This window comes from Pezoporus wallicus, unplaced genomic scaffold, assembly GCF_028554395.1.
Source record: "Pezoporus wallicus isolate ANWC-B61680 ecotype Strahan unplaced genomic scaffold, APGP_CSIRO_Pwel_v1 contig_6464, whole genome shotgun sequence".
In the NCBI taxonomy this organism is placed as follows: domain Eukaryota; kingdom Metazoa; phylum Chordata; class Aves; order Psittaciformes; family Psittacidae; genus Pezoporus; species Pezoporus wallicus.
In genome coordinates, this window is record NW_026642130.1 from 1,314,809 (window position 1) to 1,336,415 (window position 21,607).

The window sequence follows — 21,607 nt, forward strand, 5'->3', positions numbered from 1 at the left end:
TGTACTTTAATAATATATCAACAAAGTATCTGGCTCGAAAATTAGCCTCCTGAAACACCTCTGGAGGAATTGGCTTCACTTTTTTTTCTAATGGGAATGCCATGAAATGATAACAGGAGTGCAGTAGCAGAAAGGTTAATAGAGTTATCCCTGACATGACAAACATGCCACTTCAAGAATGTTTTTATTCTTAAAAGTATAATGTTTTGGGGAATATCATGCACATGCTGCTTTTGAGCAATATTCTCCTATCAGGTGGTCAGGATGAAGTGTTACACAGCTTTCACTGATCCGTAACAAATGTTCTGTCAAGGAAGATGAAAAGGGAAATGAGAGGTATACCTAACATTAAAGTTTTAAAAGTGACTACTTGGGTTTAAAGTGTCTTGATGAGTTTTCAAATGGGTAAAGGTCTCTCAATGTGTACAAATACTTGTTAATATTTGTAGCTTATATTATCTGTATTCAGACATGCATTTACTGTTTTTCATGAGAAAACCAAGAGATCATAGAATGATTTAGGTTGAAAACGACCTTAACTACCATCTGGTTCCCCCCCCTGCAATGGACAGGGCAGACCTGAAAGTGTTTTTGCATTTTGTTCATCATTCTCTCATGATAATTCTTCTCATGAAACTTGCCTGATAGATTTGCCTTCCCTGCAAGTGAAGAAAATAAGCTTTGATTATATGGAAGGAGAGCCAATCTTCTCAGTGACTTCTGTGTTAGGTTCCAAATATAATAACTTAAGGGAATGAATAGCTTCTTCTATTCCTATGTTTTCCACTTGTAAGGTAGAAGTCATGCTCATTTGGAAGGTATACTAGGACAGGTATCCCTGTATACTACTTTTGCAAGACATAGGTGTATTTGAGTTAGATGGAGAAATATATGAATAAAGGGATTTTGAGAAATGGCAGAATAAGAAGGCATCAGGAGGCTATTGCAGGGAGAATTTTATATGCACAAATTGTAGGGGCATTAAGGTGAAATATTTAAAAGTTGGAAAAAGAATCGGAACTGAGAGATGACCAATGCACAGATAAATATTATTTTTTTCCCTAATTCATAGCAGAAAGATCACAGTGATATGTAGATATTCCAAAAGAATAAATTTGTAGATTTTTCTGTGAGCATGGGGTTGTAGATAGAGTTGAATGACAGACCTACATGTTGTTCTGTAATGGTAAACCTGTCAACAACAAAGATGGTTAGATGTGGACTAGAAATAGAAGAATACTTGGAGAGCAAGATATCTTAATGCAAGAAGGAAAGAGGAAATGACTGACATCAGAACAGTGGGAGACCCAGATGAAAACTTGGAGAAAAACAAATTGAAGAAGCTAGTGGGGAAGGTGAAAACCAGACAGAGAACATAAAAAAATCTGAAATACAAGGTGTGAAGAAAATTTTGTATTTTCTTCCTATTTGGAGGCTAGTGGATTAAGTGGGGTGCTAGATTAATCTGGGCTGGAAATTTATTTATGTGGTGAAGGAGATATTGGTTGCATTCTGGCAGCTCAAACTGGAGGGAGATGCATCTTGGGAAGTGTCACTGAGGGCAGTGTAAGCATTTCAGTGGAGTGGGGCAGAACTGTAATTACAGAGTATGTAAGAGAAGAGAGAGGGAATTAAGAGAGCTACAGCAAACTACTTATTTGAAAAACATGATTTAAGACAGGAAGGATGTAGTATTTTCTGCAATGAGATCCACTGTATTTGGAGCAGGGGATATTGAGAGATAAAATAAGGCTCTTCATATTATTATCAAGGCTCTTCAGGAAAGCATTTGGCTACTAGGGAAAGTATTTGTATATTCTGCCATACTTTCAGTTAGAGTAATGTAGAAATAGTTAAAATTGTTTATTTCTGTTGGAATTACATATACGTATTTTAATATAGCTGAAATACTCTGTTGTTAGTACATACAGTTTTTGAAGGAAAACTAATTAAAAGATGAGTTTCTAATAGTGACAGCTGAAGTAGGGTAGCCTTCCAGAGGTAATTCCCTGACAGTAATTTCTATGAAATCTTTTTGTTCCCATGTCGATGCCTGATGGTCTTTCTGTAAAGGCAAACTGACACATTAAGAGTTTTCTGTCAAGTGCACAAAGGAAAGAAATAGAAAAATTACACATGGTGTATTTTTTTCCAAGTTGTCCTGTCATAATGATGCTAGGTGCTAATTGAAATGATATGATGTGCAATATTTTGAGGCAAAAATGTGATTTTAAAGTTAATGATGTTTCTTCTGGAGTTGGGAGGCTACTGGGGAAAACATGGATAGGACTTTACAGTCGCTGGAAACAAGACAAAGGAAGCCTTGGGAGAATGTCTAATTTATCCACCTGGCTGAAGGTCAGTTAATTAACCTATTTTTTAAAAAAGTCCCCAATAGTTAAGATTACAATCTCTCACAGAATGCAGCAGTTGTTACCTTCATAAAGTTTTTGCTTAAGGCTTAAGCTAGATCTTTATTGTTTTGGTTTAACTTGTTTGAGTTCTTGTTCTGCTCATGGTACTTACTTAGAACAATTACTATTCTCCTATTAAGTACCACATTTTCAGTATTTGAAGGCTGCTGGCAATTTTTTCTTGATTGAATAGGTGTAGCGTGCTGGTTTCAGATCTGAAATGGAGATATTGGAGATATAATGGGGGCTTATAAGGATGCTGGGGAGGGACTCTTCATTAGGGACTGTAGTGATAGGACAAGGGGTAATGGGTTAAAACTTAAACAGGGGAAATTTAGATTGGATATAAGGAAGAATTTCTTTACTGTAAGGGTGATGAGGCACTGGAATGGATTGCCCAAGGAAGTTGTAAATGCTCCATCCCTGGAGGTGTTCAAGGCCAGGTTGGACAGAGCCTTGGGTGGCATGGTTTAGTGTGAGGTGTCCGTGCCTATGGCAGGGGGGTTGGAACTAGATGATCTTAAGGTCCTTTCCAACTCTAACTATTCTGTGATTCTATATAATGTATCTCAGGGTGCTCTGTGTGTGTAAGCGCCCATTATGTTCCATGGAGGTGTAGACCTGGAGTGAAGCCTAGAAAACTTGCTTTATAGGCCGAAGAAATGGGTGGGAAGAGCAAGTGAAACAGAATTTCTTGATAAATTTATTGTTGAGCTTGGAGAAGGCTTTAGGGAGATCATAGAGCAGCCTTCTGTACTTTAAGGGGGCCGACAAGCTGGAGAGAAGCTTTTTACAAGGGTCTGTAGGGACAGGACAAGGGGGAATGACTGTAAACTAGCAGAGTGGAGATTGAGATGAGACCTTAGGAAGAAGTTCTTTCCTGTGAGGGTGCTGAGGCCCTGGCACAGGTTGCCCTGAGAAGCTGTGGCTGCCCCATCCTGGCAGTGTTCCAAGCCAGGTTGGACGGGGCTTTGAGTAGGCTGATCTAATGGAAGGTGTCCTTGCGTGTGCTAACAGCTTGGAGCTAGATGACTTTTAAGGTCCCTTCCAACCCAAACCATTCCATGATTCTATGATTTACCAACTGCATTGCCATACTTGGTGTATCACAGACATGCACCTGATGGACAAGACAGATATAAATTAAATGGTTTACAACTGGCAGACATTCTCACCTAGCCCTCTCATTGGACTTTATTCTGCTCTCCAAAGACCTTTGAGAAATGTGAATTTTAAAGAAACAGTTTTAAAACTCCAGGGCTTTCCGAGCCTGAGAAACAAAGCATGCTCCTGTGTTAGACTGAGGAAGAATATTTTTCCCGTTTTTAGCCTCGTAAACTATATCCCTGAATCAAACCATAGGGAAGATCTAATCAGTAAGTCCCAAATAGCAACTTATCCCTGAAATATCTGGGACTCTATATGGTGTCTCTCATCAAGAAAATGGTAGTATCCATAGACATATAGGGAAGTTTTGGTGGTTTTTTTCTGGATAATCAATTTTGGTCATTAATGTAATGCATATGTTTTAAAAAGTTGGCATTTTGCCTTGGCAAATAGCTTGAAGATTAAAGAAAGTTTATTCCTGTAATTCTCCCGTGAATTCTCGTCATTTGGAATATCTTGAATAAAGTTCCAAATGTAATTTTCTATCCTTAAAGTCTTAAAATATACCCAAAATTTTTCCACCAAGTTAGCTGTTAATGCTGAGCCATTACTCCTATGAAAGCCACAACCAGAACTTGTGCTTTTGAATTAGCAGATGACATCACTGGCATCTACGGGTGTGTGGAGATTGCTAAGGATTTTTTGTGTATTAGCTGCAATCAGATTTATTCTGAATTTTCAGTTGATTTTTAGTAATGCTAGAATCGATAGGCAGTAGTAGTTTTCAAGCTGGAGTTTAGAAAGTTAAAATGTGCATTACTTTTGAATGTGATCTTAATTCAGATCTAGACGTCTCCCGCTCCTGGCATCTTCCCATGATTCTCGTGAGGAGAGAATAAAACATATTATTTTAAGGAGTATTTGGTGCTTATTAAAATTACACATACGCCCGCCTTCAAAAGAGTCTTGATTTACTGCAGGTTGTTCATGTGTCGCATGCGGACATTTTTAGAGAACAGATTTCTTATCACTGTGAACAGTGAATGGCTTCCAGTGCTCCACGATCAGTGAGCAAAAATGTTATATCCATTGTAAAAGGTAGGAAACCATGAAATCTATAAGCCGATTTGGCAGAAGAAGCGGTTGTTGGTGCCAAGATTTGGTTACTGACCCACAGTTTCCTGTTTTTAAATATATTAATTGATTCGCAAAGAGCATCTTTTGGAAAACAAGAACTCAGACAGACTGGCACAGGCTGGAGCTCCGCCAAGACTGCTCGGGAAGGTTGCCATGCTGGGAGCGAGAGAGTGAGAGAGCGAGCGAGCGAGAGAGCGGAGGAAAGAAAAAAAGGCAAGACTTGGCACGGCTCAGTCAAATCAGCTTCTTTTGTCTGCTTTCTCGGCTTGAGCTTCAGGAAAGAAAACCATCCTGGGGTACAGAAAAACTCAGAACTTTTTGGTTTTCAAACTTAGATAGCTTTTTAAGTCTCTTGGGCTGTTTGAAAGTGGTGGTACATTAAATGACGTTCAGTTGCCAGTGGTAAGAGAAATAAAAAGACTTCTTTAATGAAGCCTCCACAATGTCAGTTTATACATATGGGAAATACGAGATTTGATTTTTATAATTTTTTTTTTTTTTATATGCTGAGTAAACTGTAAGAGAGCCGAGTAACTTGGAAGATTACAGGGGGAATGCCTAAATAAAAGGGATAATTTTCATTTTTTGCATGAAAAAAAAAGTTTTCATCGACATGAACATGCTTGAAAACCAAATCTGACCTCTTTCGGAATATGTTCAGAATGGGAATTTCAGCATTTCTCTTATATATGCTACAGATGTGAACTTTTAATGGAACCTCCTTAAAGATCTCGTCTGAGCCAGCAGTGAAGTGAGAGTAGAAAGTTGTGGCATCTTAATACAAAAGTAAGTATGTTCTTAAAGCAACAATATTTATTTGTGCTGCTTCACACTGTCCTTGCTCCATCTCCCAGCTATTAGTGACAACACTGAAGACCAGCAGGGCAAGCCGAAGACACCCAGACTACGCCTGAAGGGCACAAAAAGAAAGGAGAGCATGGTTGCTTTGCTGCTGCTCTAAAATATTTCTTCCAGTGCATCTTACTAGAGAGGGTGTGAAATTGATGAATTTTCTACATTTAGAGGAAATAAGAGATAGAAAAATATTGACTTCTGCCAAGTGAGGAATGTTTGAAGATGACAGAGCTGGATTTGAACTGATGACACTGGATACAGAAACTTCAATTTATAGTTACAGTACCTGTTTGCTGTAAATTGTGAAAAAATCTGCTCTTTTCTCATACGTGGATTAAACCAAAATATGTGACGACTGAGGCGTGGATGTCTTATGATTTCAATAAAATTAAGGACCTAAAAATCCACTGTTTGTTTTCTCCAAGGGTGCCTGGATTTTCAGTGAGACAGATACCTTATTCCTGATTTCATAGGTACAAATACTAGCATGCTACCTATTAGGCCTGGATGTGGTTGGATTATACTTCTGATGTGACAGTCAGCATCATTATATCAGAGAGTAACTGTAATGCATAGATTTTTATGGATCGTCTTCACTTATAGTAAGTATTATACTATCCTTAAGGAATAGATTGTTCAGCCTTTAAGATGTGCAATTTCTGACATGCTGCAGAAGTACATTTCCCTAATTCTTATATGCTGAAAGAAAGGGGAAAAAAATAAGGAAGTAATGAAAAGCATTTTGACAGGAATGTGTTTGTATTTTAACTGTACATCATGGCATTTTGATTACTAGACTACTAGAAATAACTGTTCTTTTTGATTATGGAAAAGAACTTGGGTTACTTAATATTACATTAAATTGGTTTCATAGCAAGATATGTCATATTTTTACTGCATTAGTGAACCTTTTGATAGATACTGGAGTTAAATAGTGGGTAAGATGCTGTTGTGATTACCATTCGAGGCACTGAAACCTTTTAATATGGTTTGTTAGTGATTTTTGAAGAAAATGCCTCCATCATGTTATTATAAAAACAGCAACCCTATCTTTCAAAATCATTAGAAAATATATTCAACAGCTACATTCTCAAATAGTGATTCCGCAATAGACTGCAAATTGGTACTCGGTGGAAAGGAAGTGTTCGGAGGAGTTCAGTTTTGCTTTCTGTGTGGTTAGCTAGTATGTTGTTCATTCCTGCACAGATATTAACATGTGATGTGATCGGGAAAACAGGGAGATGTGATGGGGATAAGTTTGCAATCACAGCTGTGTAGTAAGTTTGTCTCTCTGTGTGCATATTATGAAATTAATTTCCTTTATTTCTTGGAAATAGTCTCAAAGCGTGTGCTATTTTATTTAATCACAACATTTCAAAACAAATTTTTAATGGGTATCCTTATTAAGAGTCAGAAAACAATAGAAAACATTTATCGTGGTGTCTCTAAGTGAAAATAATCTCTGAATATTAAAATAACCATTTTTCTCTCCAGAGTACTCCAGGTAACTTCATAAATGATTTCTCAGGTTTTAAACATGTTCAACATGTGGGTCCTTGCAGTGCATTTTACAAATAGAAATATTACAAATATTTGGACATATATTCACACTGAAGGTATTTTGAAAGCAGCTACTACAATTTTGAAAATATTATTTATCTTTGGCATTTCTAGGCAGTACATGTTGGTTTCCTAAATGAGATATCTGCCACTGCAGATTTCTTTTGGCCTACATAATAAACAAAGTATTTTTTCTTTCTGCTAAACCCTTCACTTTTACAAGTCCACCTAAGTGCTTATTTGTGGAAAATACCCCAAGTTGGCAAGTTAAAATCAAAATTGGGATTGCAGGGTTTAAATGGTTGGTTCCAGAATGTTGATTGAATTGCATGCTAATGTAATTTGTGAGTGTAATTTGACATGGTTTATGATATTTATATATTTTTTTACAAACTGTATAATAATCTGGAGTTTTCTGGATACTTTAATCAGATTATTCATTATCATCGTTCATTTATGGTCTTTATTGGATAAGTTTAGTAACTTCATAAACAAACAATTTGTGTTTAATTCTTGATGAATCTATATATATATTTTGGATTGGATTGTGCAGTTTATTAAAGTGTCATACTGTGATGTGGAGGTGAGGATTAGACATTAGGGTTTAACTTGATTTTTCTAATTGAAGTACAGAGGCATAATATTATTTCATGTAGGAGCATTGTGTCTGGTGCTGTAGTAGGCCTATATCTGATCTCACTTGTATGTACTAATAATATATAAACCAAGGTTTATTCTTCTTTTCTTACTAGTATCAAAGTAGATTAGGATCAAAATGAGACCGTAAAGGCTTAGTTTTTGCTTTTTATATTGATACTTGTAAACCATTTTTTACGCAGTTTTGAACAAAATTTGAGCGAGCGCTTACTATGAACCAGTATGTTTATTGGACAAGGAGGATATGTGCAGTTGTCAGTGTGACTATGCATTTCTCCTAAATATGGCTGTAGGATAATAATATAAATGTTAATACAGTAGTGTTTCCCTCTTATCATCTATACCTTCTCATAGTTTAGCATAAATTACTTTTCCACTTGTTCATGAAAACAGATGTAGACTTCTTCATTTTACTTAAAATCGTTTATCTAGTATTATGTGTACATGTCCTGGTTATACTTCCAATACCACAAATTGGCATAGTGGGATTGATTTTGGTGGAATTCCACTCCTTTATTCCAGCTGGGTCTATAGGTTACAGTCTTAATCTGTGCAATAGAAATTTTGAGCAAAATTGATAACATTTTGTCCAGTGTAACTGTTAATACAGCATCTAAATGATTTAAGTAACTATTGTAATTATTGTGGAAGAATAAACGATTTTAGAAGGTGGTTTAGATGACTGTCCTGCTGGTCCTGTGAATCACTCTCTTTATTGACCTTAAAGGTAACCCAGGGCAGCGAGCTTAGACTGAGACAGCTGACATTTAATTGTCTAAGTTTGAGGAAGATCAGTTAAATACTTAATAAGGTAATGTAAAAAAGAAGAGAGTTTTAAAACAAAAAATAGCATTGTTTACTTGTACAGGCTTGTGCTCCACTACAATGCAGTATTTGCTATATTCAATGTCAAAGTTAAGAAAATAGGACAAGTGATAAGAAGATGAAAATACTAATTTGTGATAGTTTTAAATTGTCTTAAGATAACTGTATTATCTTCTGTGTTCCCATTTATTTTATAGATAAGGAATAATCCATGCTGTTTAGGGCGTGACTGACTCTTGATGATCTTGTGGAAAATACTGTAGAAATGATAGAAGCTCCTCCTCTTGATAGTTATGGACATTTGTATTTTTCTAGTAGCTTTGTTATTAGCAAGTTACACCTAGTATAATCTGTTTCTCTGAGTCACTATAGCAGTTTTTCCATATTTGGCTGATTCTATGCAATTTTAAAATATTTGTATCTTCCCTGAAGCAGACGGGGAACCTTCCCTAATGTAGTTAAAAGCTCTTGTGGTCTTCACCTTGTCTTGGGTGTTTCCTGTCCTCTTAGGGTCACAAAGATGCCACTTACTGTGGGTAGAAAAATCGGTTGGCCACTGTGCATTTTCTCATCTAGGTCATGGAGATACCAGGATTGAAATGTGGGCCTATTTTGAGTGTTATTTTCATTACAAGGAGATGAATTATAGGTCTTGTACGAAATTCCCTTTATTGGCCTTTCTTTACATTTGTTAAATCGTCTATTTTTTTGTAAGCAAGTTGGACGAGACTGAGCAGAACAAGGCTAGCTTTGTTTTGTTGTCTTAGTATAATGAAGGTCAACTTTCTGGGTCTGTTTCGGTTTTAAACATGGTGAAGACAAAGACACTTGAATCTTTTATAGTGTTTTAAACTGGAGAGTGACTTTTGTATTTGCTACCTCCTAATAAAAATGTAACTCCCTTCTCTTCTGTATTTTTTCCTGTGAAGGTAAAAGATACCCTTGAAGGTACTTGGTGACACTTCCTATGTTTTCTGTTTTCCTAAGTATTTTGAAATGGATTAATTTGATTTTGTTTCTATTTTTTCACACACCATATAGTTTTCCCAAATCTGTATGAGAAGATATTCTGTGCTAAATAGTTTGAAGAAAGTCTATGAATTTCTTTTTCAAAAACCAGCAGCTCACCAGAGGTTTACATTGATGCAGTCTTCATGCTTCTCCTGATAGTAGTGGATAGGAAAACATTTGTTTAGGGAAACGGGATACAATCTGTGGGAATATCTGGGGAGTTGAGGTGCCTAACAGCAGTATATAGTGCTGCTTTAGACATTCTAGGCTGCTTGAGATGCCTTCATGGAACTGGCAGGCATGACATAGGGTATATAAAAAACTGCAGTCTTCTGCAGGTACAGCTGAAGCCAGGTGGAGGCATCTGAAAAGGTATCAGGTATTTGGAATTACTTTCTTTTTTATCACTTTACTGATGAAGACTAAAGACATTTTGTAGAGATTCTTTTTCCATTAAGTATTTGATCTGCAAAGTCAGATTGTGTAATGCAAAGGGCGAGGGCCCTACAAATAATGTAATGACAAGAGATCTTGTGAGTACAGGATCAGGATCCCTTGCAACATGTCCTCTTAGTCTTACATTTTGGGATCTTAAAACAAATCTTAACACTTGTTCAAAGGTCTTTTTTCTTTCTCTCTCGAACCTGTCTTCTCTAATCTCTGAAATTTTAAGTTCTAAGATGACTGATTTTAGTTGCTTTAACTTATTCTGCTATGTCTTCATTCTTCCCTATTTCTTAGGGATTGAACACTGAACAAATCCCTTTTTGAAAAAAGGACTTTTCTCAGTAAGGGACACAGGGTTACTAAGGTATCCTGTCACTACCTATTTCACATGAAGAGTTAAGATGAAGGGATCAGACAAAATCATCAAGGAGACCCTCCTGTTGAGCCTTGAGGTTCTGAAAGGAGCCTCTTGCTTTCTAAACTCCTCAGAGTCCAGGTGTGGCTGGATCCAGACTTAGTCTCAGACGTGGTCAATTGTTTATGTCTAAAGGATTTTATATGTGCAATCAATCCTTTATATCACTTCGCTAAGATTTCAAAGTTTAGCATGCTGTTCTCACTTACTGAGAATCTGTTGCAGCAAGAAATCTCCCTAACCTCAAGGAGTAACCTTGAGAAGTGTCCCTGCTCAAGGGGAGATTCTGGCGTGTAGCCCACTGCCATGCAGCAGAGCTCAACGGCTGGCCACTGTTTGTGAAGTGAGATAATTTAAACTCAGTCACATTTGCGTGCTGTCTACAGAAGTTAAGGTTTTTTTTAAACTTGAGTCAGACCGTGACCAGGATTTTGGTTGGGGTGGTGGTGCACGTTGCTCAGTTTATCCTTTGGTTATTATCTGTCTCCCTTGAACCCACTTTGAATAAGATGCAGCCGTGACAACCAGATGCACCCATTACCACCACCACTTGTGGTTATCACTTGAACAGAGTTATGGGAAAAAGAGGTCATGCTAGGGAGTGGGGAAACACACTGTGAATTGCTCATTCGTTGCTGATTAGGAAAGCACTTCTTTCTAATCTTCATAGATGAGAAGGCAGGAAGGATTTCCAAGGAGAAAGAGGACTTCTTCTTTACTAGTAACTGTTATTTTAAGGCTTGCTGCTTTCACATGCATGGGTTGCCTTTCACTCTGCATTGGTGTTCTAGATAATGTCAGGTATCTGCAGTTTGGGAGGCAGAATTGGATGTTGTTATTATTTGCTTGCATATAGTCTTCATACATAGATAATTACACCGTCCTGCACAAATCTGCCCTGTATTGTGTTGTCTGTGGTTCCGAGATTGAAAAGAGACACTTAAACCTTGGTTATAAAAGGTATAGGAAAGCCAAACTTCTTGGCTACAGCCCTCTGAGATTCCTGAAGGGAGCCAGTGATGATAGAGGATCTGTCTTTTGAGGACATATATTTCTTCAGCAGCTGGATGGTTGTGATGCTTCAGAACAAGAAAGGAGTGATCATTGGCAGTACAGACATGTGCTGTACTGAAAGAAAATCAGCGCTGTTTGCCCTTAAAACCAACACTGGCTTATATCTGCTCTTATAAAGAAGGCAGCATTTTTATTTGTCTATAGCTTTATCCAGTGAGCAAGAATGTTGTAAGAGTAATCTCGTATACTGACCTAATGCTTACATACAGATTTTTGGCACTCTCCAAGCAATTAAAACATGGGCACTTGGTAGCAAACTAAGAACTCCACTTCATAATCTATAGATAAGAATTTTGTGGTCCCCAAAAGACATGAAATGAGGTATATATGTCTTTCTATTGTGTCCCACTGCTGTTACACTTACAGCTCTTGTTTTCTGTTTTTGTGCACCCAGTGAAGTAAGATTTTATAAATGAGCTTATGTGATGTTATATTTCTTGGATTTGGTTGTTTTCCCACTATCATTAAGCTTGTAAACTCACAGTACTGATGTAATTTTGCATTTAAGATACATATTGTATTAAGATGCATTGTCCCAGTGTGATGTTTTCCCTTTCATATGGATTCATGCTGAACAATATAATTCCTTTTTTCTAGCACTTTTTTTTTGTGTAAATTAATCTGAAAGGGAAATACTAAAAGCCGATATATTTGCAGTGAATGAACTGATTTTAGCAGAGAGAGTGATGTGGTTCCCTGCAATGCTGTCTCGCTGTCTGTTCTTTAAAACTGCTGTGTCGCAGGAGGCTGTTGTGGTACATAAGTTTATAGTTGGGAAACATTATTCTTGTTATTTAACTCAGATGCTGACATAATGAGTGCTCTGCTGTAATGAATATTTGATGGCTTTATGCTAATGTAAATGCCCAACTATCTTGCCAGTTCTTTTCGATCTTTATAACCTTTTAAACAGCGATTTTGAAAGTGTTGCACTTTGTCTGACCAATGCGTTTTGATGAAAAGCAAGGATATTTTTACAGACACACAGTTAACAGCTGCTGGAATCCATTTACTTGTGGTCTTGGCTGTTCTTCAGTGAGATTTTAATGTGAAATGATCTCTTTAGACTCATGAGAGAATTGGGCCAGTCAGTATCTTCAGTATACGTATGTAGAACACATTATGGCGTTTCCCCTCATTGTTGGCAAACAGAGGTAAGCACTTCAAGGCAAATTTGTTCATCCTATGATACGATGCTATTGGAGCCTCAGGTGGAATAGTTTCTAGTAAAACCAGTATATTCTAATTAATTTTCTTCTAGAAGTGCTGATTTATGACTGAGGTGCTCATAAGCAGTGAGTTTGTAAATCAAAGGCTTCCTTTAGCTTTCTGAATCTGGAGCAGGTCAATGTTCTTTAAAAATTACTAGCAGTACGCAGAATCCTTTGTAGGCACATAATTGCATCTAGCTCTTAGTGTCTCTGTGTGTTTCTGTGTATCCTCTGGGTGATGCTACCAGGGTGCGCTGTCCCACATGAGACATTTTAGAAGACCGTATGAGTGAATGTGGCACCTTCTCTCTGTAATTTGCCCTTCATTCTAGCAGTAAGAAATTATATGGAATAATGCAAATTTTAAGATTTTCTCACTGTATTTCAAGAAAAATATGGTCCAACTGGAAACAGCCCAGAGGACAGCAAAGACAGTGATCAGAGGTCCCCCTGCCATGGGCAGGAACACCTTCCAGTAGTCCAAGTTGATCAAAGCTCCATCCAACCTGGCCTTGAGCACTTCTAAGGAGAGGGCATCCATAACTTCTTTGGGCAACCCATTCCAGTATCTCACCAACCTCATATTGAAGAATTTGTTCTTTACATCTAATCTACATCTAACTTTTTCATCTTAAATCAGTGAGAAGAGCAAATTTGAGTAATTTAGCCTAAGGAAGGGAAAATGGAAGGAAAATGTGATAGCACTAAAGTTATGTAGAAGGCTGCTGTAAATCAGAAGGTCGTAATCTGTTCTTCATGCCTGTGGTGGCTCAAATAAGGCATAGTGGACTTAAACTGTGTCAAAAGAGATTCAGTGTAGATATTACGGAACGAGTTGTGCAGAAACATATAGAACAGTACTGGAATAAGTGATCTCTGGGTCTTTGGAGTAGTAGTCCAATCTTGAGACAGACTGATGGACTACGTTTTCTCTCCGGGACCTCCTAACCTGTTTTTATAATTATTGATACAGTACATGAAAAAAAAAAAAAAGAGACAACCTGACCCAAATGGAAGGATGATGCTTTAACAAAACATCATAACATTTCTAAAACTACATTCCATCAGTTGGATTCACTTCCAGTTTGTTCTAATTCCAAAACTGATCCCTTTGATCAGGAAGGCCAACAAAGTTGGGGTACATCAGGGTCTACTAACAGTACATATGAGTAGTAGTAACCAGTAGAGGTTGTCAAGTCCTGTAGTGTGATGGAGGTGAGGCTGGAGTAGCTCCATGCCGTGAGGTTCACCCAGTTGTGAAGGTGATCCATGGAAAGTCTGATTTGATACTTAATTGGTTTCTTTATTTTTTTAATCTTCTTACAGTATTTTGAAAGAAATCTGTAGCAGAAAGGAGAGATGTGTTAAGTCTTTCAATACTTAGCTGTGCCAGGGAATGGCACCTCTGGATTTTACGGGTTTGTGGTGCAAGGAAGCTTATGATGCTCTGTCCAGTCTTTCCCTTGTGAACTTGCAGCCTATTTTCTTGCCCTAATTTTTGTTCTAAAAAGGGAAAGTTTCTTCTGCTCTGTGTTGTCCTTTTTGTATAGGAAACTCGTATGTTCTGTGCATGGCCAGCATACTCATTACTATCACAGGCAATCTCAGTGTTCCTGACTGCATATTTTACTTGCTTTTGGGTCATATGTCAGAAGTGCTAAATTTTGCATGTGATATTTTACCTCAGCTGTTTCATCCTTTGGGGTCAGGTGCAATCCCACTGGCAGGAATTATGCATGATATTACCGGAAAACATTACAGCTGACCATGTCTTATAATGAAAGGGCAGGGTACCATGCCCTGGAGTGGCCAGGCTTATATTTGCTTTGTGGATTCCTTTATAAGGAGCTCATTGAAACAAATCTTCTGGGTATTCAAGAGCCAAAGGTAGTTTTAAAATGAAAAAATGTTTTTAACGTAATCATATAGTGAAAAAAATCAAAGAATGGTAGGAAGGAAGACAAATAAAGCAGGGATAAGAAGAAATGTTTGTAGATGACATCTTCCAAGAAGTGCCCACATATGTGTTGTTTGTGGTCACATTGCTTTTGCTATTAGGAACAGAAAGCTGTTGGTTAGGAAAAGTTCTTTTACTACTGAGGCATCTATTTCCCTTGCCCTGCATGCTTGTGTAGTAAATACACATCCTCTTACGCTCACAGGGAAAGGAGGGTGTTTTATCTTTGTCCTGTACGACTGTGGTCTGAGGGAATAGAGCCAATTAAAATGATTTAATTTTGGACAACGTCTGAAGGGTCGGTAATCCTATGATATTACTGCTGCATGTTAGATCATAATCACCCTTTACTTGCTTGATTTTTTAATATATTTGGAGTTTTCTTCATATGAACAGTATTTATTTTCGTTTTCTTTTGGATAACTGCAAAAATCCTTATACGTTTTTTTTTTATCTGTAACTTACTATGTGTGCTATTAAATTTTCTTTCGTATAGGAGATTTTACTTAAAGATGAGAGGGGTGTGGTGCACGTATCTGTACAAATGTATATATGTGGGGAGGTGTTTGTAGTGAAAGTTAAAGTTTATGCTCATATGCTTCCCAGAGATAATTAAAACATTATCTTTTTCATCATAATCAAGTATAATAGCTCTTGTTTAAATTTTTTTTTTTTTTTTTTTGTTGGTAGATTTTCCAGTTATTCTGGTCTTTGACTTACTTTGTACACTTACATTTGGATTTCCGAGTAACATTAAGATCAAAGGCTCTGTAATTGTTTTATTGTAAATCATTATAATTTCATTTGCAATAGATAAAAAAGAGACAAGCAAATGTGGATAGTCCTTGTCTGCCTACCTTCTAGTAATGCATTTCCTTTTCATTGCCTGTGCTGGGAGTTGGAGTTTCTTATATTGCCTCAAAATCACTGTTTTTTCTTTACAAGTCACTTCTCTTTTATGTATAAAAACTTGATGGATTTTGTTAGGTAATGCAGTTATTTGTTTTAAAACGTACCTTTGGGCTTCCAGCAGTCTTTTGTGTAGTGCTGTTACATATGTGAGTGATGGGCATGCTGAATGCTTAACTTGCCTTTCAGAAGGACATGTGAAAATAAAATGTGGTATTTGCAGTTCTTTCAGGATGAGACCAGAAGTCTTATGAGGCACTAGTGTGAAAATATTAGATGGAAAAATTTGAGTGCACTTCCTCTGATCCTAACAACTGAACTGAAAAGCAAGACCTGGATTTGTCTAAAATAGCGAACTCCTTCTACTACCTTGAAGAGGACCAACACAATTTCTTTCACTTGTGTTTTCTGCTAAAGTGCTTGATTTTTTTTTCCTGCCTTTTTCTGTCACAGGACTGTGCCTCAATTGGAGACTTCTTCTTTTGTTCTTAACCTTCAGCTCATGTCATGCTCCCGAACAATGACATGCGTCTCAAAGCTCTTGTCCTTCTCCCTAGGGTCCTCTGAGACATCAGCAGCATGAAAAGCTCCTTGCTGACACTGGGAAGCTGTGAGCTTCACTCCAAAGCTCACTGCTGCTGTTCTACTTCCCTCTTTTCCTTTTCAGACACATTTACATCATTCTCATATGGGTCTACAGTCTCGGTGCCTAATGGTGCAGCATCAGGAACAAGACCAGTGCTGATGGTACCAACAGTATGAAATACAAGATGTGGTCATGGATTTGTCATAGAATAGCTTAGGATTTATGCCTAAACATTTAAAATTACTTTGATTTACTCTTTCGTTGTTTAAACAGTAAAAGGAAATTTGTCCCATGCAAAACTGCATCTGAGTACTGCTAAGAGTTTTTATTAAGCTTCTGCTTTATTTAACCTCCTCACTTTTCTAATTTTACTTGCCTCTTTTTTAATGGTCATAATAAAGAAGGTGATAATGTTTGTTTATTATCACACTACCATTCTCCCTTGCCCTGTAACTAAAGTCAGTAGACCTTCATTTAGTACCCTCAGCGTCTGAGTTAATATTTCTCTTGCCTTCCTTTTTACTGAGAATTTATGCCTACAAACATTCTGTTCTTAACACACTGCAAATAAATCTGTGGCTCCCATTACTGCTGTCAGGTGCTGAGCACCCCGGAGAATGGGATGCCAAATAATCATTGTCACACATGGACTCATCTGTTTTATTAGCAGTCCAAGTTTGCTACACCCCAAAAAGGACTCACACAGATCTTACAGTTCACGGAAGAGGAAACTGAGAAACTGAACTTAGTTGAAGAAGGTGTTGCCACCTTCTCATGCAGCACAGGGTCCACCAAGAAAGAGCACTGTGCTGTATTTGAAACACTTTAGAGCCTGGCTCCATTTTGAGCAGTTAAATGATGTAAAAGGTGTTTTTTCCTCACTCCCATGAGTGCTCAGACGAGGACTACAAACTTGCTGTCAAAGTTGCAAAGCTAATGATAAACCTGAAAATACTGGGTTTTTATGGATCACCTGCAGATTGCCTCTGACAGCCTGCAATTACTAGTTTGGGTGCCATAGCTGAGAAACACTTAGAGTAATATCCTTGTCCGGGAAAGTCCAGTAATGCAGTGTAATGGTACAATGATTTTAATATTGATGAGTAGGCTCCCCACAATATCTCATGTATAGTTTTATTGGTAACCCAGGGATACTGCTTAGCAGTTTCAGATAAAATTTTCTTTATATGAAATCGAGGAGGCCTGGAAATCATTTTCTGTATTGTTATCTCCCGTTTTGGTTGAGTCTAAACTTGCATGTCACAATTCATACTGGGACTTGAATGTAATAGCAGGACTTGAACTTTCGCTATCTACACACAGCTTCTTACCTCATTCTCTCTGGTTTTGCACTAAACTTGGACTGCATCTTTTTGACAGTAAGTGAAATTAAAAGCTGCTTCTCCTCTGCACAGCCTAGTAAGTGTCACCTTTCCCATAATTCTTTATCCAGAGATTTTTTGTTGTCAACTGTTGCAGATTCCCAAGTTGCAGATTTTTAAATGGACACGTTATGTTTAGTTGTTGTAAGGATGATTACAGATATTTTGTATACTTCAGGTATTTTGAAATCAAGCTGTAATTTTGCCAATGGTGATAGCAGTTATTCTGAAAAGACAGTTGTGAAGCAGTTGGAAGCCAGTGAGTTCTGTACCTTAGGTAGCAGGACTGCTTTCAGGGCTTTCCAGACTTAAGTTCTGCAAGAGTGGCCAAATATTTCAAGCACATATGTTGAAACTGGCTTTCAAAGCTTGTATTTAGGCTTTGATTCTATTGGAAGGTGTAAGAGACTGGTCCTTTGGAAAATCAGGCTCCTCTAATTACGTAGGTAACATACTTTAAAATGTTAGATTCTGTCTATGAATCATTCTCTCCCTTTATTAGACATGACATTTCCATTTAATTTCCCAGTGGGATTCCATTTAATGTTTTCGAAACAACGTCAGTTGAAATCATATTTGTTTTGGTTGTTTGTCTTTATAAAGAAATTTTTATTAGAGGAATTGCAAAATTTTTAAAATGGAGGAAAGAAGAGTTTTTAGAGATTAAATATTTGTAAAGTTCCACGTGTTATTTTCTTTGAAATTCAATACCTTGAGTAGGTGCCAAAATGGTGAGGCAGCTGTGGCGCATCTAAATATAATATCAGAAACAAATTATCTGGGAGTCTGCTGAATTTTCTTATTTTAAGCCTGTTTTATTCAGTGAATCATATTTATTTAGTGCTGCTGTGAGTGAAGCTAATGCTTTGGTTTTAATTTAAAGATGAAGTCAGTCCATCCTTGGAGTATTCTTTTTGTCTTATCAGGAATGATTTTTTTAGCAGGTGTATTAAATTTTTGTTACATTACCGGCTATGATGCAATATCAATTCTGTTCTAAATATGTCTGTTCTAAATAAAAGAAAGCCAAGTGATTTTTGGCTGTGGGACCACTGCCTTTTGTCAGTCAGGTCAAGGCATGGATTCAGGTGCTGAGACAAGATGCTCTGTATTCTCCAAATGTCCTGTTCTTTTGGAGATTACAAAGGCTAATTGGGTTTAAAGTTTTATGGGTGATCACTAAGGAGATTCTCCAAGATATTTGAGTCTTTGCCTTGCTTTTGGTTTGGTGAAATGTGGTGTGTAGTATGAAATTTAAATGTGTTAGGAAAAATTCTAGATGAAGAAAAACTGCTTATGCGATTGCGTGAGTGTGAAAAGGGAGAAAACTAGCAGAGGGGGGAAACAACATATGTGTGAAGAATTAGAGAGACATAAAATCTTAGTATACTGCTTATTAATAGGATTTATTGCTGCTCTTTATAACAACCCTGACTGAAACTGCTTCTTTTACATTTCTCACTTGATACATTTTCAGGAAATTAGAAGAAAACATTAAATGTGTTACCTTCTAGGCTCATGTCCCCTTTCTCTTCTGATCTTTTTACTTGTTAGGTTTTAAACATTTATGGAGAAAAAGCATTTTTAAAGGGCATGTAACACAAAGGTAATAATCACAGTGCCATGCTGTTTTATGGGGCAATAATCAAGTTGCCTTGTTTGAAAAAACTACTCGGCCTTCATTCTCCTAGGCTTTACCTTAGGGAATTGAGCTGGATTATTGCCTTGTAAAACAGTGCTGCATTCCTTTTGTTGATTGATTCTAAATCTTTGCCTATCACTAATCACGAAGTACTTTCTATCTTGCAGCATTCCTCTTCCTTTCCTTTGTGGCTTTGTCCTGCATTCAGAGAATTCACAAATAAAAGCTGAGTTCTGCCTGATTTGTGGCACCCTACTGTTAATCACCATTCTGGGAGTTTCTGTATGTTATACATTTATTTTCTTCAAATGAAGGGGAATCATAGCACCCTCCATGGAAGCAGCTTCTGAGTGAGATTCACCCTGCCTAAATTTCACTGAAGTCATTCAGTCTGATGTAATGGGGAGCTTAGTGGTGCCTTTAGTGGTGGTGAGGATCCACTGCCTACCCATGGGCATCAACTAAACTTTAGACCACATATCCACTTTCTGCATCCACTGGGATGTGACCCTGTTCAGTCTGATTTAACTTTAATTTGTTCTGCTTTGAGCAGGTGTTAGTCTTCAGACATCAGTGGTCCTTCTGAGCTACATCTTTCATGTGATTGAAATGAGGAGGTGCTGTCTTTATGTTACTGTCACAAACTGCACAGGAAGCCATGGATTGAAGCATGCTTCTTCTGTGTCAGAGAGTTTTTTTGGGTTGGATAAAGCCTTGGGTGAGATGGTTTAGTGTGAGGTGTCCCTGTCCATGGCAGGGCGGCTGGAACTAGATGATCTCAAGGTCCTTTCCAACTCTGTTCTATGATTCTGTGATTCTATCACTGGCTTTTGGAAGCCATGCTCTCTTCCCATACTCTTCTTTAGTAGTTCATAAACTGTGCAGCTAGACAGAGAAACTTCTTGTTACTTTCTGGGTATGTTGGAGAATACATCCCAGGGGACTGGCTCCTGCACAAGTGTTCTACTCCCTCAGTTTTAAGTACGCTACCAGAAGTTGGAATAGCTGCATGGTAGTTGGCTGCTTTCAAACTGCACATCACCACTAAAGTTACAGTTAGAATAAATAATGTGGGGAATATTTACAAGTTTTTCAAATACTTGATAAGAGGGGTGGTCAAACCATGCTTGGTTAACCCATCCCAGGATCACATCTGAAATATATCTTTTTGTCTATAACAACCTACGTCGTCATCATAAACAAAATTGTTTTCTGGTCTTGATCAGTCTGATCGCATCCACACTATTAAACTCTTTCACCTGACAGAACTCTACAGCAAAATTCAAAACATCTTTTCAAAAGGTTCCTGGCCTGTACTGTCCCTGAGTAGATAAACACACCATCCAATCTGCAGGGACAGGGTCTTGGATCTAGTGTGTACTGTACATCTTGTTTAAATTTGCTTAAATTAGAATTTTTCTCCCTTTCCTTTCCTACTCAGCTTTGTGTTTTCTTGTTCATCATTTGTCTAGGAGGCAGTTTCTGCTTCTGTTCCTGACAGCTAAGTGACCTTACATGCTAAGATATGCTATTTTTTTGACACACCATGTGCAAGCATCTCTCTTGTGCTTGCCTGAATTACAAGGAGGATATTAACTTTTAGTGGAGTGGGCTCCTCTTTCTCACCCAGAAATGCAGGTTTCTCACCAGCATGTAGGTTTCACAGTGAAGTTCTTCAGTGTTCTGTGTTTTATAATTTTTATCAAAATATGCAGTAGCAAATGTATACTGTAGGCATAAAAATGAGACAAATCACTGCACCCCCCTATTGACTGTTGTTGGAGAACAGACGTGTTGATAATTTACCACCTGATCGTGATAGTGAATTTTGGGTGCTTGATCCTAGATCTTGTTTTTAAAAGAAATCATAATACTTCTTGAAGTTCTCAAAGCTTTGTATGCTAACAGCTTAGTGGAGCCTTTGTATGAAATTGTAAGAGGTGTGATCACACAAGAAATGAGAATTTTTCTGTTCTTTCAAGTGATGTGTGCTGATGGCTACTCACTTTTGCAAATATCTTTGATTACTGAACATTATGAACAGAAGTATATAAAATAAAGGTAACTCCAGTTCACCTGTGTGAACCAGTTTAACACTAACAATATCCAAAGGATTTTTATGATCACTGTATACTGATGAACAGTGTTTTATGAAAATGATATATTGATAACAATTGTTTAATAATTTGTAATGTGTATTTTTATTTTTACTCTGTTTGAATTTGGAATATAACGGCTAACATATTTAATTATCATCAGATTATTAGTATTAAGAGAATTAGGAGGAAAAAGCACAGGTTGTAGGAGGATGAAAGCAACGTGGAAGTCACTGCGTACTCAGACTCCTGAACCTCAGGTTTTGGTTGCAGCAAGTCTATGAAGAGGTTTACAGTGAAGCGCCAATTTAATTCTAAAAAA

At 37.4% G+C, this 21,607-nt stretch overlaps 1 protein-coding gene across 4 annotated transcripts in view; it reads left to right on the forward strand.

Moving 5' to 3' along the window:
- MSRA (methionine sulfoxide reductase A) overlaps positions 1–21,607 on the forward strand; it is a 277,903-nt gene that overhangs the window by 17,772 nt on the left and 238,524 nt on the right. The window contains exon 1 of one of the 4 annotated variants that reach the window (XM_057427502.1): positions 4,730–5,444. The exons of 2 other annotated variants lie outside the window; for them this stretch is intronic. Coding sequence is in view for 1 of the 2 variants with exons in the window: in XM_057427501.1 (XP_057283484.1) it covers positions 6,082–6,115 (34 nt within the window). In the remaining variant the exon portion in view is untranslated. Of the gene's footprint in view, positions 1–4,729; positions 5,445–5,467; positions 6,116–21,607 lie in introns of those variants that run through there. One more of the 4 variants, XM_057427501.1, reaches the window with a different exon arrangement.